This window comes from Caloenas nicobarica, chromosome 27, assembly GCF_036013445.1.
Source record: "Caloenas nicobarica isolate bCalNic1 chromosome 27, bCalNic1.hap1, whole genome shotgun sequence".
Lineage (NCBI taxonomy): Eukaryota > Metazoa > Chordata > Aves > Columbiformes > Columbidae > Caloenas > Caloenas nicobarica.
Window position 1 is genome coordinate 1372867 of NC_088271.1, and position 16959 is coordinate 1389825.

Below are 16959 nucleotides of genomic sequence, written 5' to 3' on the forward strand. Positions count from 1 at the left end.
GACATCGCTCCCGCCCAGGGAGGACTCGCCGGGGTTCCGGCTCTGCGGGAGTTAAAGCCACTTGTGGTACAACCAAGAAGAGAAAAGGCCTGTAAATGTAAAGTGCCATTTATTTTTATATATATTTTTTTTAATCCATGATGAAAATATCTCGTTTTTTAAAAAAACAAACAAACAAAAAGTTGCACCAACAAAGTGCTCCGTAGGCTTTCTCCTCTACAAACCAGCACCAAAACCAAGCGAAAACACCCCAAAGCTTTACGAACTGTCCCCTTCCCCACCTCCCACTTAAATTAAGAGGCAAAAACATAATTACAAGCAGCTCCGCAGCTCCAAGGTGCCTTGACTGGGTGCAAGCTGAGCCACCCGGCACAGACCCCCCCAAAATCTGGGGTCTCACCCCCCAGGTCGACCTTGGGGGGTCCCGAGTGGGGCAGCGGCTCCGTCCTTTGCTGGGGAGGGGAAAGAAAAGGGTACGAGGGGTTTGGGGGGACCAAGTGACAGCGTTCGCTTTTGGGGGGCTCTCACGGTAGGACCTGAGCAGAGGGGGTGTCAACTGCCAGCCCAACGGCGCAGAAAACCAGCCTGAAAAGAAGGAAAACACACAAAAAAGTCCCACCAAGCTTCCAGAAAATCACCTCGTTTTGGGGGCTGGGGATGGCAGAGCCCGGCAAGGGGGGAGCAGGGGAGCGAGTCACCCCAAAATACAGCCCTGTGGTGGACAATGAGGTGACAACGGGGTCTGCAAGGAGGGGACGGGACAGGGAGGGACCGTCAGCCGAGGGGGCCTGGGGACAATGTGGGTCTCGCTGGGTGGGTTCATCCCCCCCCAGGTCCCAGCCGAGGGGAGCGGGGGCTCTGGGGGGGTCCCACGGGGACCAAGGACACTCGTGGGTGGGCGAGAGGCAGCCGGAGGGGGAACCCCCAGCCTGGGGGGGTCTCCCCCTTCCCCAGGAGATGGTGGGGGCAGGAGAGGGACCCCCCTCCCGGGCCACGGCGGGAACAGGGCCCTGGTTGTCGCCCCTCAGCGCCGGGGGGACCCAGGGAAGCAAAAACTCGTGTTTGCCCCCCGCCCCGGCACCCAGAGGTGCAGCCGGGGATCCACGGCCCCGGGGAGCCGCTCGGGGACCCCCCCGCAGCTCCCACCCCGCTCCCAACAGATCCAGACCTCTCACAAACACCCACTGCGTGAGGAGAACAGGCTTTAAAACAACCGCTTAAAGAGAAAACAAAGAAAACACCATTCACTTCTCCACCCGCAAAGGGGCCCGGAGGGAGCTCGCCGTTAAACTGGGCTCCGGCTCAGCCATAAATCATCCCGCAGCCCCCTGCCCGTTTCAGCGGGGCACCCAACGCGTCCCCGCCGCCGGTGACGCTGTTTGGGGTCACCCTGGGCCGGGTTTGGCCGCTCCCGGCCCCTCATTTCTCCATCCCACAGCCCACGTGAAAACCAGGGGCGAGGTGACACGTCTGCGTGCCCATCCCCGCCACACAAGTGTGCACACACACACGCCACCGTTTTCTTTTTCTTTTTTTTTTTTTTTAAACCCAAGTGAACATGTTTCCAAAACAAAAACGAAAAAGAAAAAAAAAAAAAAAAAAAAAGAGAAAAATTAACATAAGCAGCACCACATTTCCCAAGTGTCAGGAGCTCCAGGGCTGGAGCGGAGAGGCCTGGAACAGCCCCCACACCGAAATAAAACCAACCCCGCTTTGGCCAGGGGGGTCGGCCCATAAAGACGCTTCCGAGGGGACGGTGCTTTGGCGCTGGGACGCGAGGAGGGGCCGGGGAGGAGGAAGGGGGACAGTTCTGTCATGTGCGGGGATAGGAAATGGTGACAGAGGCAGATGTACTGACACCAGGCGGTCGCTCGGCCTCACACGGCAGCGCGGGTGGGCGTGCTGGGCTGGTTCAACCGCAGCGTTCTGCACAGCCAGCCGGCAAAATCCACTTCCTCCACTTCGGAGCGTTTGATGAAGGTGTGACTCTGAAACAGAGGGGAAAACGGGGTCAGGAGCATCGCCGGCCGCTCCCCGGATCTCAAAACCCTGTGGAGACGCCGGAGAGAAGATCCCGGTGCGACAGCTCCAGCTGCTCCCCGGCAGTGAAAGCAGATTTTGAGGAAATATTTGTTCCTTGCAGGCCTGCGTCTGGAATTTTAATCCCTGTAATCAACACACAGGCACAGACACAAGGAAGATCTGTGGAGACCTTATTGCGGCCGTTCAGTACTTAAAAGGGTTGATAAGAAAGATGGGGACAGACTTTTGAGCAGGGCCTGTTGCGATAGGACAAGGGGTGATGGTTTTAAACTAAAGGAGGGAGATTCAGGCTGGACATGAGGAAGAAATTGTTGGCCCTGGGGGTGGTGAGAGCCTGGGCCAGGTTGGCCAGAGAGGTGGTGGCTGAACCATCCCTGGAGACATCCCAGGCCAGGCTGGACGGGGCTCTGAGCAACCTGAGCTGGTGCAGATGTCCCTGCTCATGGCAGGGGGGGCACTGGGGGGGCTGGGAAGGCCCTTCAACCAGAGCAGAGGGGCAGAATCCCCTCCCTCGACCTGCTGGCCACGCTGGTTTGGATGCAGCCCAGGACACGGTTGGGTTTCTGGGCTGTGAACACGTTTTACCGGGGCACGTTCAGCCCATATGTTCATATTCTGCCCAGCTCAGGAGGTCCCAGGCGCCTCTGCAGACACAGAACAACCGGGTGGTTCCCATCCCGGGCTCCGCATGGGCCAGATACCATCACTGCCTTTGAATCAAAGGTGCGTGAGTCACTCCCTCTCCCAGGCTTGATTTGGCTCATCTTAAGCTCAGCCTGGGAGTTTCCAGCCTTTTGAGCAAGAGAGGCACAGCGGGACGGGGCAGAAGTTTGCAGATCTGGTGCCACCCCACTGTAGGAAGAAAATTGCTCTCCCCACTCACCATCAGCATCTTCAGATCTGCCCGTTCTGCTGGATTTTTAATTAAGCTGAAAAGAGAAGAGAGCAAAACCAACGCTGAGACGTCTCTTGTGGGAAACCAGTTACCTGGCTGGAGAGGTCTCCAGCTTCACCAAAAGCCACTTGGGGCCTGGAGCGTGGAAACGGCTCCGAAAGCACCATCGCCACCAGCCCATCTCCTCGGGAGAGCTGCAGGATCCACCTCTCCTACACCGCATGGATGAACCGCACCCTGCAAAGGACCTAACGCTTGGTGGGTGATTTTTGTAACATGCGATCTCCGTAATTTAATGGGAGCTGCGGTACCATCTCCAGGTGACCCCCCACCACGCCAGGAGGTCTGGAAGTTGATGGTGTAACGCCTAGTGCCTGCGAGGCTGTGGGCTGACTCAGCCCCAGCAACCTGCGCCACCACCCCCCTGCCAGGCTCGGATTTAGAAGCTGCTGGGACGCTGTTAAGCATCGCCACAAATAAACCGCTTTTATTCCAACCCTTTCCAAGGCAGGAGTTCCCAGCACAACGCGGGATCGTGCTGCAGCCGGGGAGAGATCGCCTACGGAGCGGAGAACGCTGCGTTACGCCGAATATTTGGGGTGGAGCAGCCGCCTGCGGAGCTGCCAGGAGCGCACGCAGCCCCCGCCACCTCCAGCCACCAGCAGAAATCCTTACCATTTATTTACAAACTCCTGGAAATCTTGCGTGAAAACTCCATTCGGCAGCTTGGGAGGCGGCTGCAGAGAAAAGGAGAAAAGGGTTTTCTGCGTGACTGTGTGTTAATGGGTCAAAAAAACCAGCGTGTCACCTACGGTGTTGACTGAGCTGCAGAGAAGCCGTGCTCCACAGCTGCCCCCTCCTCTGAGCTGCCACCATTTCTTACCCTGGCAGCAAACCGGGGGCACCCCGCGCTGCGTCCCCGCCAAAGCCGGAGACCAAAACTGCAGCGTCACAGTTCTGGATCCAGCCTCGCAAATCCCAGCTCTGGCAACGCCTACGGAGCGCAAAACCAATCTAGAAACGGTAATGGGGGTCAAGTCCTATCACCTTGAAAGGGGAAACCGCTCTTTCCGCTTGCTGGTGGGATGGATCCTATGCTGAAAGTTGGGATGGACGTTTCAGGCTGGGATTTTAGCACAGGTCACCCCCATTCCAAGGGCTTTGTCTGAGAAAATGTGCATGACCTCAGCACCTGCACAGAGCTTGTCCTTTGCTGATCTAGACAGGAGCACGTTTAAAACTGCTGGTTGCAGGAGGAGCAGGTCATTTTACAGCCAAGAGCTCCCCTGATGCCGCATTAAAGGGCATTACAAACATCCCCCCCCAGAGCCTTATTCCAAACCCAGAGATGCTCTTTGTGATAAAAAGAGATGGAAAAAGGAAGCAGGGAACGGGGGACAGGAAAGGATGTGACAGGGGCTCTGTATTGAAAAGCTCCTGTTCGAGGCAAGGTTTTGGAGCCCACCCTGGCTCAGCAGAGTGGACACGATGCTGTGGGACCTCAGGGAAGCCCGACAGTAAACACCCACCTCGTTAACTATGTAATCCAGCAGTTCAAAGATGGCCATTGCAGGCCGGCTGTCCATCCCGTGGCCTGCGTGGTTAAGACAACAAAAAACAGTGGTGAGAGGTTTCAGGGACAGCAAAGGGCTTCATTCTGTGAAAAGCACAGGTGTGCTGCCAGACTTTTGCTGTGAGAGGCAGAGGCAACTCGCTTGGGAACTGACTCACGGTTAAAAAAAAAATAACGAAGAGAAAACCAAAACGCATTCTGAAATTTTGGGTTTCTTTCGCCATGCCTATAGGCCAGATTTATTTCCTAGCTTGGAGCATTTGGAGAGAACCAGACCATCTGCCGTGGCAGGCTGGCAGCGCTTCCAGAGCCTTCTGCTTCCAAGCAAACGGCGCAAGCGGAGCCTCCTTCAAATCCCTCAGCTGGTTTCCTTCTTCTAGGAGAGGTCCCAGCAAAGCTGTTCCCAAAAAGCTGCCCCTGGCTTGGAAGGAACGTGGTGGCAGCTGGGGAAGAGTCTGAGGAGCAACATGGGCTGTGACAGTGTCCCTCAAAGTGTCTCCTCCCCTGGTCCACATCGGCACAGCCGGCACTGTCCCCAGCTTTGCTGCGTGCTGGAGCCTTCTCGTGGGACACAGCAGGGTCTGAAGGGAAATAAACTGAGCTTTTCAAGGTGTTAAAATAGACCCTGGTTGGCATAGAATCACAGAACGGTTTGGGTTGGAGGGACCATTAAAGCCCATCCAGTGCCCCCCCTGCCATGAGCAGGGACATCTGCACCAGCTCAGGCTGCTCAGAGCCCCGTCCAGCCTGGCCTGGGATGTCTCCAGGGATGGTTCAGCCACCACCTCTCTGGGAACCTGGGCCAGGCTCTCACCACCCGCAGGGCCAACAATTTCTTCCTCATGTCCAGCCTGAACGTCCCCTGGTTTAATCTCCTCACCTCCCCATGCAAGACCGGCCTCCCATCTGCGCTCATCAGGAACTACAAATCTCCCCAGTAAAGCGGATTCTGCTGGAGCATCATCTCCATCAGCTCTGCAGAGGGCGGCATCCCTGGAAACACTCACCTCCCCGCCACAACCTCATCCGAAACGGCCTTTTGGCGAACCCAGCCACACCGAGCACACCCCGACCCCCTTCTCCCCACGTCTGCGTGTTGTTTCCAGCGCACACGACAGCCCCTACCACTGACGGGGCGTCCTGGGGGCCTGGCCCGCGGCGACACGCTGTGAGACTCTCCCTCTGCCCCGTCCACCACAGGACGGCCAAATATTGCTTCCAGTTCCTTGGAGTCTGGCGGGGGGATTGGGTACCTGCCGATAGACAGCTCCACTAACGACAGACCCATGCTCCAGATGTCCGACTGGACCGAGTAGTGGGTGCCCTGCAACCGCTCGGGCTGGAAGGAAAGACCACAAAAAAAAGCAGACGTTGACACAGAATATTGATACGCAAAGGCATAAATGTCACACATTGAAATTAAACCGATGAGACTCGATATCTTGACGGCATCTCCCACCTCGGTTCTAAATGCATCCAAGGAGGGGACGGTCCCAAAGGGATCACGTGCAAAGGGGATGCACTAGAAAGATCAAGTGCAAACAGAAAGCACTTGTACCCAGTCTCTGCTGCCAAGGGGCGGGGGAATGGTTGGACTCGATGATCTTGAGGCTCTTTTCCAACCAAATGATTCTATTCTATGATCAACAGCTATAGCTGAGCAGCATTTACAGCCACTTATACTCAGGGGTCCAGAGTACCCAGCAGGAATCTATTTCTCTATATGCTGAAGTTTAATGAACTCAATTTATTAACAATTTTTTTTTTCCTGCTCACTCCTGTCAATACCCAAGAAAAATCTGAGGAGCAGAAAATCCACCCTAGGCTCTTACCATTGAAAGGAAAATAAAAATTAAAAATAAATAAGTCAATGCAAGTCATCCATACTGGCAGCTTCTAGTCAGCTGTGCAATGGAGATCTTATTTTTAAATAGCCGCTGTCTAACTATAACAGGACTTGAATAACCATTCCCAAAATACGGGAGCAGCTCAGACCCAAGCACAGAAGAGCCGTCTGATGGGCTTCCCCCCAAGAACCCACCGCTCCCGCCGGCACACGCTGCACAGAGCGGCCAGGAGGTAATTTCATCCTCACGGTCGCTCAATTATCTGCACTTGAGCTAACGCTGATGGTGACTCTCACTTAAAGGAGAGGCACAACCTGCTCTTCTTGCAGTTCACTCCCACTGGCAGACTCCAGTTTTGCTTTAATTTCCTATTAATTAATTCCCAAATCCCGCTGCAGTAGCCTGGCTTCACCCCCACCTCACCAGCACACGGTCAAAGCCGCAGAGGAGGCGCCTGTATCAGCATCCACGTCCCCTCCGCATGCAGCTTTTTGGACAGAGCTTTGCATACAGGGAGAAAAGACGTTTTTGAACCCACGAACACTCACCAAAATAAAACATGGAAGTATTTGTAGGATCAAAAAACGTCTTTCTCCACAAGTCTCTGCATTGCCACGTGCATCACTGCTGGCTGGGCACGGATTGGAGCTGACAGGACACCGAGTCCTTGAGAAAATGCAGAAAATCTATAGTTTTAGGACAGTTCCTGAAGCTCTGGGCTCAGCCCCGACATGAACCAGGACCGGGGCAGCCCGGGTTAGCATGGAAACACAGCAAAATCTTACGGGGATTGGACACTGTTGGATTCTATAGGAGCCGAGTTGAACCCAAATTGTAAAAAAACCTCAGGCAAAAGCTGAAAGGAACTTACAGACATGTAGGACCGAGTTCCCACGAAAGAGTTTGCCATGGAGTCAATGAGCTGCCCGCTGACCCCGAAATCGCACAGCTTAATCTCTCCTCGAGAATTGACCAGGATATTTGAAGGCTTCACATCTAACAGCAAGAGAGAAGAGCGTAAACGTGACTCTAGGTAAAACAGCAGGGCTCCTGTACCGCGGGCGGTTATCTTTAGGTCCCTCCTCTCACCTCTGTGCATGATTTGGTGCTTCTCCCTCAGATAGGCCAAGCCTCGCAGAACCTAGAAGGAAAGCAAAGCCAGGGTGAGACCAGAGCTGGGCAGGGAAGCGTTTTCCCCTCGACAGGACTCGTTGCACAAACCCCGGGTGCGGCCGCGCTGCAGCTCGGCGGGGAAAACCACCTCATGTCAAAGGGTTTGCAACTTATCACCGAGTCGATCACGGACCTTGGGTTAACCGCCCGAGAAAGCTCTTCCCGAGTCTCCTCCAGGAGAAGACACCACCTGACAGTGCAAAGCAAGGGATCGGAGCTACGAGAGTGGTTTGGGATGTGCTTCCCCTCCCCTCTCGCACACACCGACTCCTGCTCTATGTCAGGACAGGAAAGCACATACGAGGAAACAAAACTTCCCGAGGCGACACCAGGTTATTCCCAAACCGCGCCCAGCAAATCCTTTCTGGAAGCCTGAGGAGCCAGCGTAACTCACCGCGATACTGACTTTCCCCAAGATCTCCTCGGGAATTCTTTTGGCTTCTTTCAACACTTGATCCAAAGACCCACCATCCTAAAATAAAGAACAGTAAAATGACCGACGCGCTAATTCCCGGCTGGAAAACCGAGCAGTTGGCTGTACAAGGATGCAGCTGCAACAACTCAGCATCGAGCGCACTCCTTTTACTGCAAAAAACCCCAAAAGATAGATATCTGGTGATCAGAGCTCAAGCTTCTTGCTAAAAACTATTTTAATGTTATCTTCTATCAGCTCTGCTTCTTGCTATTAGTTCTCAGCTTCCTTTCCACCAGCGGTAAACGCAAAGATGAAGATGTCAGCGCAGATCAGGAGAAGCAACAACACTGTTCTCCACCGGAGACAACAGAAGACGCACACGGCGCTTCACGGCCGAGCTCTGCAGAGCGGCAGGTTTACAACATTTCCGTGTGGCCAACCCCCAAACCTCTGCTTCTGCTTTCCAAAGCATCGATCCCATTTCACCCGCAATTTCAAGTCTCAGGGGGGTGTGATTTGGAATTCGGAACGGTCCGGGGAGCAGCAGTTTGCAGAGCAGGAACGGGGACTCACCATGTGCTCCATGCAGATGGAGATCTCTCCGTCGCTGTAGAAGGCTCCATAGAAACCCACGATATACGGGGAATTACATTCGTGCAGCACCTGCAGCTCTCGGATAATCTGATTCCTGATGGCCGGTTTGATTTCTAAATGAATCAGCTGCCAAGAAAGAAAAAACACATTCAAGGTGTAACACCTGGAAAAAGAAAAAAAGTGACGAGAACTGCGTGAGCAAGTCCTGAGTGTTGGAAAGGAACAAAATCTCCAATGAAAACTTGGCTTTGGTGTAGACTTTCTACCGTTTTCAGACTAATTTTGAGGAAAAAGGGAGAGGTAGAGCCCTGTGCAGGCCGTTAGTGACTGAAGCAACTGCCGGCCGCGTAATACGTGGAGATCGCGCAGGATACGGAGCGGAAAGACAAGCAAGAAGTTTGATGCAGATCTGACTCAGCAGACGGGAACATTTTCACAAGTTCTGTACGTGTTGTAAGAAGAGGTGCTCTGGTATCAAGGAAACCACAGAAAGAAAAAAAAAAACCATGAAAGTTATGCACGTGAAATAGTATTGCTTTATTCCTTGGGCTCTACGTAGAGCCAGTTAACGCAGCTGTGGGGAGGGAAGCCGAAGGCTAGAAAATACCACGGCAGGTCAGAAAAAAGAGCCACCGTCACTGTAAGCTCTAGGACACATCAGCTTCATTGGAAAAAAAATTATAAACTTATTTTTTCACATAAGGCGCTTCAAACCCCGGGGACCTGTTGCAGAGAGCGCAGCCTCTGCCAGGGCAGGACTCGGGGACAGGCCGGGCAGCTCGGAGGTGAAGCAGGAGAAGCTCCACGTGAAACGAAGCTGGGGGCAGCTGGGACCACGTTCCCGACCCAGGTGAGCTGGTCAGCGCGCAGAGGGGTTGGTGCAGAGAGATCCCGACCGACACCGGCTCTGTCAGCGCCGGGGAAAGCGCCAGATGCTCCAGGACAACGCTCCAGCCTGTCCCCAATTACCTTCCGTGCCATAACGAGCCCCGAGGGTTTGTGCTGCACCTTGGTGACCACGCCGCCATTGCCAGCCCCCAGTTCCGAGATCCTCTCGAAGTCGTCGTCCTTCAGCTCGCCCACTTTGGCTTTCTGCGTGAGGAAAGCTTCCAGGCGCTTCTTCTGCTGCTCGTCCAGCTCCAGCTCCTCGAGCTTCTTCTGAAGGTCCACCAGGTTTGCCCTGGAGAAGGGGACAGGAGGGACGGTCAGGAGGCTGTGAGGACAGCACCAGAGAAAAGTGGCTTTTTTTTTTTTTTTGGGGAAGCAGAGGGAAATAACCGAAAGCTGCTGTCTGACGCATACTGAGCCCTGGGTACAGCAGCGAGACTAAAGCGGAGCTCTGGAGAGAGGCCGGGCTCAGCTCTGGTGCCAACAGGGACACATGGACAGCGAGACCCATGGTGCAATATCTGCCCAACACGCACATCTCCTCTGGAGAGGAGCTTCCCTGCAGTCAGCTGTTTTGGGAAAGCCAAGGAGGAGGGAAAATCCTTCAGCCCTTAAAGAGGCAGCGCAGCTCAGCCCAGAGAGAACAGCAGCACCGGCACCTCTCCCCCTCCCGGCGTGGAAAGTCAAGCTTGGGTTTCACCGCGAAACACGAGAAGGGGTTGCCAGGGTGTCCAGCAACCCCTGCTCCGTTACACCCCCCAAACCCGAGCACAAAGGGGTGTCTGTGCTCCCCCCAGCACCTGCTGCCGAGCTCCCAGCGCCCGCGCAGGCTCCAGCTGCTCTCTCCCATTTGCTGCCCACCCCCTTATCTTGCTCCCAACCATTTTGGGTGATGGTTCTGGAGGGTCTCACCCCCCTGCAATACCCTGCCTCCCCCCAGCACAGCCCTTGCCCCCTCTCTACCACCCTTCAGCCCACACGTCCTGCTCACTAAGCCCTGATTACGGCCTCAAATCCCCCCCAAAACCCGAGTCCCCATCCCAGGCCCGGCCTGTGTGCCCAGGCCTGGTCCCCAAAGCCCCCAGCCTCCTCTGCCACCCCCGCAAAGCTGGGGATCAGCCTCCACCGCTGCCCCATCCCCACTCCATCTAACCCCCACCTGACCCCCAGCTCTGCCTCCCCAACCCGCAGACACCCCCAGGCTGGGTCCATCCAGCCCGGCCCATCCCACCCTCCCCACACCGGCTGTCTGACTTGTCCCAGCCCCCCCTAGGCCTGCCCTGGCCCCACGCCCGTCCTGCCCAGGCCGCCCCGGCCCCCCCAGGCCCGGTGCCCGCCCCATCCCAGCCCCTCAGCCTCCCTGGACCCGACGCCCGTCCTGTCCGGGCACCCCCAAGCCTGCCCTGGCCCCCCAGGCCCGGTGCCCGGCCTATCCCGGCCCCCCCAGGCTCCCCAGCGCCGGTGCCCGCCCTGTCCCGACCCCCCCCAGGCCCGGTGCGCACTCACTCGGCGGAACCGTCGGGACTGGGCCCCTCGGCGGCGCTGGGGGCGATGTTGAGGGCCGGCAGCACCGGCTTCCTCTTGGCCGGCATGGCCGGGCCGCGCCTGCGGGCTGAGCGGGGGCGCGGGGGCGCGCGGGGGCGGAGCCTCCCCGGGGGCGTGGCCGCGCGGGGCCTATCACGGGCGCGGCCGCATGGCGCGGGAACGCGCGCTGGAGGGGGCGGGGCCAGGAGGGGCGGGGAGATAGAAAAGGGGCGGGGCCGGAGAGGGGGGCGGGGCCGAGGGGTCTCGCGAGAGTGCGCCGAGGAGGCGGGAGCGGCGGCCATGGCCGAGGGGCGGGGGCCGGGCCGGGGGGGCGGGCACTAATGGCTCGTCACTAATTAACCACGCAGTCATTAGCATGAGCCCACCCCCACCCCGTGCCTGCTCAGCCCTCGCAGATCCCGGGCCCAGACGACGCTCAGCCCCCCACGAAGCCGGGCGATAAGCAGCGATTACAGCCCGGGGGATCGCGGCGCCGGGCGGGCGGGCGCCCTTTGCTCCGTCCGCGGGTTCGCGTCCCCGCCGCGGGGCCATAAAGCGGGGAGCGGCCCGGCAGCGCGGGCACCGCGGCTGCCGCCCGGGCAGAGGGCGTCGAGCGGCCGATAACGCCCGCGGCCTTGTCCCCGATCACGCGGCGGCAGCCGGGGGGGCCCCGGGGGACCCGGCGGGGAGGGGGCGGCGGGGCAGGCTGCGGGCCGGCACCCGCGGCGGCCAACAAACCACAGCGCGTTCCGCGCCCGGGTAGCCGTGGGGAAGATGAGGCACAGAGGCCGCAGAACCCAGGCGTCCGGGCCGCAGGGGTCTGAGGGAACCAAGGTTTTTTGTGGCGGAGCCGTAAGTGGTAGAATCCCAGCCAACGTCTTGTCCAGATGTTGTTCTCAATGCCTATAAAACGTGATTAACGCCAATACGTTAAAAAAAGAAGGGAAAATGTCCTCAAAAATGGGTGAAAGTTCACGGGCAATCGCAGCGCTCGGACTTCGCTCGCCAGCTCCCGGCCCCTCCTGCCCCGCTCTGCGGAGGAGGACGAAAACATTTGGCTAATGAGTTACGGGGAGCAGCGGGTCCGTCCCTGGGGTGGCCCTGCCATTGCTCAGCGCCGTCCCCAATCAGGGCCGGGAGGTTTTGCAATCGGGGGTTTTATTTCTGTGCGGTTGGAGTTTAAACTTTGCCACTCGGGTCAGGGCGCCACGGAGGAGGAAGAGGAGGTGGCGGACGGATTTGGCGTCCGCCCTGCGCACCGAGGGGGTTGAGGCGACGGGAGGGATCGTTGGGAGTGGGATCTCACACAGGTACGTCCTGGCTGCTGGTGCTCAACCGGGTCCCTCTACCCAATGGGCCCCCAGAGCCATCAGACCTCACCGGCAGGACTGAGGGCGAAGGACAAGGCGCAATAAAGCCCCTTGCCTGGGTTGACCAGCCAAATGTCGTGGTAATGACAAATGTCCCCAAACCTGGCTTGGAGGACACTTGAGTCAGGGCTTCATAGATTGGGACGATGGTTGGGTGATGGGTTGGGTGGTTGGGTGATGGGTCAGGTGGTTGGGTGATGGGTTGGGTGATGGGTTGGTTGATTGGTCAATCAGACAGTTGACTGGTCAGTTGGCCAGTGGGTTGGTTATTTGGTCAGTTGACCAACAGGGTTGACCACTTGGTCTGTTTCTTGATTGGTTCATTGACATGGCTGGTCAACCGCTTGGTCAGTTGATCAACTGGTTGGTTAGTTGGGTTGTCAGTTGGCTGCTTGGGCAACTGGCCTGTTGGTTATCTCGGAGTCCGGGGTCTGGAGCGGTGCCTGTGGCGGCAGTGGCTGCGCGGGGCCGTGTCCCCTCCTTGGGGCCGTGTCCCCTCCTCGGGGCTGGGTGGCAGCCGTCTCCTCCCCCTCCACTTGCCACCCAAAATGATTAACCTGACTTCCCGGCGCGGCCACACGCAGGGACAGGGCTGGACGGGGGAGCTGCCCCGGCTCTGGGCGCTCATCCTGCCCCTGCACTTGGGGGGCAGGAGGTGGGGCTGGGGGGGCCTGTGCGGAGCCCTGGGCTGTGTGGGTCTCTTGGGGGAAAAAATAGAGGATTTGGGAGTTTCAGCGGCTGGAAAGAGGCAGTGGGGGCTCTACATGTGGTCTCCCTCCCGCGTGGGGCTGTGCCAGCTGTGCCCACATGTTCACGCACCCGTGTGTCCCTGGGCACACGCGTGCACACCGCGTGGTCCTGGGGATGCTCGGACACACGTCCCTGCACACGCGTGTGCCCAGCCCTGCACACGTGCTCACACGTGTGTGGATGCACCCCCCGCGGCCCCGCACGCGTGTGCCCACGCCCGAACACGCTCCCTCTCGCTGTTCAGGGTGTTCCTGGGGACAGGCGGGGGCGCGATCACGGGGTTGGGGACCTGACTCTGTCACCTCGCAGCCATGGCCTCCGGCGTGGGCGGCCTCAACAGCCTCGACCTGCTGGACCTGCTGTTTGACCGCCAGGACGGGATCCTGTGCGGCGTGGAGCTGGGGACAGCGCCGGGCGCCTGGCACGGGGACGGGGTGAGTCCCCCAGGAGCGGGGGTCCCGTCCCCACCTCCCCCTGGCTCTGGCAGGACACCCCGTCCCACGCCCGCAGCTCCTGTGGGCACCCCGGGTGACGGACACCCCACGGTGACGGGCGCCCATGTCCCCGCAGCGTGGCCAGGATGGCGATGACTTCCTCAGCTCCGTGCTGGGCTCTGGGGACTCAGCGTCGGACTCCCCCGGCTGGTCCCCGGCCACCAGTGACAGCGGGGTCTCTGAGGACCCCCCCTCCGACCAGCTCGACAGCCCCCCCCGCTGCTGCGAGGGGTGTCCCGGGGAGCCCCTGTACCCCTACAGCACCCCCTGCCGGGCTCTGCCCATCCCGGGGGGGAATGGGCCCCTGCACCCCGACGTCTCCATTGATTTGGGTGAGCCATGGGGGGACGCTGGGGAAAGGGCCAGGCTGGAGGGGTCTAGGGGGGACTGGGGACGTTGGGGACCTGAGCGGGTGGGGGGAGCTGAGGTCTCCTGGGGGTAGTGAGGAAATTAGGGGAGCTGGAGGGGCTGAAACTGGGGAGAACTGGGAGGTCTGGGGCACTGGGGTGTGCCGGTCCTGCCCTGGGGACGCCGAGGGGCACAGGCTGCTGACAACCTCTGCTGTCCCCTGCCCAGACATGTGGCACCCCGGCTTCTTCCTGGAGGAGAACCAGGACCTGCCCGCGGCCCCCCCGCCTGCGACCTGTGCCCTCACCGTCAAGGACCTGCTGCTCTCGGGCAGCTCCGATGCCGTGAGTCCCAGTGTCCCCATCACTCCTCGTCCCCAGCCTTGTCCCTTCCTGGACCGTGATCCTCTCCCTGTCCCCACACTTGTCCCCTTTCCCACACCATGATTCCATCCCTGTCCCTTCCTGGCCCACGAGCCCATCCTCGTCCCCGCCGTGGTCCCTGGGGTCAGGCAGGGGGTGACTGTCACCCATGCCCGGCCCCCAGCAGCCGCAGGCGCCCGGGGCCCTGCTGCGGCAGAGCCAGGGGCAGTTCCAGGAGCTGGTGCTGACCGAGGACGAGAAGAAGCTGCTGGCCAAGGAGGGGGTGTCCCTGCCCACCCAGCTGCCCCTCACCAAGGTGGGTCCCACCACGCCCAGGAGGGGCTCCCCACATCCTGCGGCAGTGGGTGCGGAGTGGGGGGTCCCAGCCCTGGCGGCCCTGACCCCCCCATCAACGGAGCCGGTGGGGGGCTGGAGCACAAGGGTGACGGAAGCGGCTGAGGGAGCTGGGGGTTCAGCTGGAGAGCAGGAGCTGAGGGGAGACCTTCTGATCTCTGACCTGCCTGAAAGGAGCTTGGAGCCAGGGGGGGTCGGGCTCTGCTCCCCAGGAACAAGCGCCAGGACCAGAGGAAACGGCCTCAAGTTGCGCCAGGGGAGGTTGAGGTTGGATCTGGGGAACAATTTCTTCCCCAAAGGGCTGTGGGGCATTGGAACAGGCTGCCCAGGGCAGTGCTGGAGTCACCATCCCTGGAGGGGTTGGACAGACGGAGATGAGGTTCTCAGGACACAGGGCAGTGCCGGGGCTGGGGGAACGGTTGGACTCCATGATCTTGGGGGTCTTTTCCAACCAAAATTATTCTGTAATTCTCTGATCTCCCCCAGTACGAGGAGCGGGTGCTGAAGAAGATCCGGCGGAAGATCAGGAACAAGCAGTCGGCTCAGGAGAGCCGCAAGAAGAAGAAGGAATACATCGACGGGCTGGAGAGCCGGTACAGCCCCACAGCCCAGGCACCCCCACCCCGGGCACCCCGGGGACACCTGTCTGGCTGTGGTGGGCGCGCTGGTCCCACCAGCCCCCCCAGCCGTCCCCTGCTGACCTTGTCCCCTCTCCCTGTCCCCCAGGATGTCGGCGTGCACGGCCCAGAACGAGGAGCTGCAGAGGAAAGTCTTACACCTGGAGAAGCAGAACTCGTAGGTGTTCCTGGGACAGGATGGTGACAAAGGGGGGGTAGGATGGGGCTGGGACTGTCCCCCCTCCCCTGGGCAGACCTGCTCGGGGGCAGGAGGGGCTCAGAGGTGCTAATGGGCTCTCCCTGTCCCCAGGTCCCTCCTGGAGCAGCTGAAGAAGCTCCAGGCCCTCGTGATGCAGTCAAGCAACAAGGCAGCGCAGACGGGAACCTGCATCATGGTGTGTGGAGCCCCCAAGCCCCCCGCGGCCTCCCTGCTCGGAGGGAGGGACACTCAGACCCACCGGGGTGGGCTGGTGGGGTGGGTGGAAGGACGCACAGAGGGATGGACAAGTGCTAAGGCAGAGGGAGAGATGCTCCAAGGTTGGAGGGAGGGATGGAGGAAGGAAGGGATGGGTAGATGGATGAAGGCTGTGCTGGCAAGGACACCTGCGCAGGGCAGGATGGACACACTCCTGGTTCTGCCACCAGCCCCTCTCTGGGAGCCGTGTCCCAGATCTGCCTCCGCTCTGTCCCCAGGTCCTGCTGCTCTCCTTCGCGCTCATCGTCTTCCCCTCCATCAGCCCCTTCGCGCCCAGCAAGGCCGAGGCGGGCGGCGATTTCAGACCCGTGCGAGGTGAGGGCTGCGCCGGGGCTGCGCTGGGAGCTCGGGGCGCTGGAGCAGGTCCTGACCCTCCTTCCCACTCAGTTTTCTCCAGGTCCCTGCACAACGCGGCCGCTTCCCGTGTGGTTTACACACAGCCCCAAGCCGGGGGCGAGAAGCCTGCAGAGCCACTGTGGCCGGAGCGCCTGGGAGAAGCCCTCAAAACCCTGCACGAAGCCTTTGGCGGCCGCACGTTCACCCCACACCCAGACAAAGTCTCCCCCCGTAACGACACACGCCCGTTTCCTTTGGAGGGGCTGAGCCAGGGGGACGGGGGTCGAGCTGAGCCTGTGTCTGGGGCCGGCACCGAGCAGCACCGCGGCCTGGACTCGCTGGCGTGGTCCGAGGGCGGCCACAGCCGCCCCACGGCGCTGGAGCCGGCGGAGGAGCTTTAAGCAGCTGCAGGGACCACGGGGGACGCGATGGGGTGGCTCAGCACCTCGGCCCCTCCGGGATCTGCCTCCAGGCACGGGCAGGTGCTGGACCCGCTTGACTTTGCTTGTATCTGTGAACTGGGAAGAAGAGACTGGTTCCCACTGGCCTTACTGGGAGGGAAGGGGCTGCTCCTGCCCCCCAGGTGCAGCAGGAGTTGTGGAAGGGACACGGGGTCACTCAGGATGGGGACAAGGGGACTGGAGGGGCCCTGCGCTCGTTGGCTATTGATGTTGCAACTGGTTGGTTTTGTTCTTTTTTTGTTGTTGTTGGGGTTTTTTTTAAGCTTTATTTTCATCTCTAAATAAAAGGTATTTTGGAAAAAAACCCCACCTGCTTTAGTGTAACACCCACAGGGTTTCAAGGACCAGGGACGCCTCGAGCACAGCTGCTGTGAGGGACACGTGGCCAGACCCGGCCCTGGGAACAGCGGGGAGGGCGGAGGGACTGGGGCAGCACCCCA

The 16959-nt window shown here is 59.5% G+C and overlaps 2 protein-coding genes across 3 annotated transcripts; one reads left to right on the forward strand and one right to left on the reverse strand.

Annotated features, from left to right (window-relative positions):
- Nucleotides 1-110: 110 nt before the first annotated feature.
- On the reverse strand, nucleotides 111-11051 carry MAP2K2 (mitogen-activated protein kinase kinase 2). Of its 2 annotated transcripts, XM_065652395.1 has the most exons (12): nucleotides 10935-11051; nucleotides 9510-9720; nucleotides 8520-8666; nucleotides 7926-8003; nucleotides 7448-7499; nucleotides 7230-7354; nucleotides 5637-5850; nucleotides 4468-4532; nucleotides 3614-3675; nucleotides 2927-2972; nucleotides 1859-1988; nucleotides 111-585 (listed from the first exon to the last, which is right to left on the reverse strand). In XM_065652395.1, exons 1-11 carry the CDS (start codon nucleotides 11018-11020, stop codon nucleotides 1878-1880), a joined length of 1197 nt encoding a protein of 398 aa, XP_065508467.1. In that variant the 5' UTR covers nucleotides 11021-11051; the 3' UTR covers nucleotides 111-585; nucleotides 1859-1877. The 2 variants fall into 2 exon arrangements, with proteins under 2 accessions (XP_065508467.1, XP_065508466.1); XM_065652394.1 differs by lacking the exon at nucleotides 111-585 and having other exon boundaries at nucleotides 596-1988.
- A 2320-nt stretch (nucleotides 11052-13371) lies between these two features.
- CREB3L3 (cAMP responsive element binding protein 3 like 3) lies at nucleotides 13372-16459 on the forward strand. Its single transcript, XM_065652739.1, has 9 exons — nucleotides 13372-13506; nucleotides 13643-13898; nucleotides 14143-14258; nucleotides 14461-14592; nucleotides 15117-15223; nucleotides 15357-15425; nucleotides 15558-15642; nucleotides 15941-16037; nucleotides 16110-16459. Exons 1-9 carry the CDS (start codon nucleotides 13384-13386, stop codon nucleotides 16457-16459), a joined length of 1335 nt encoding a protein of 444 aa, XP_065508811.1. The 5' UTR covers nucleotides 13372-13383.
- The last annotated feature ends 500 nt before the right edge of the window (nucleotides 16460-16959 follow it).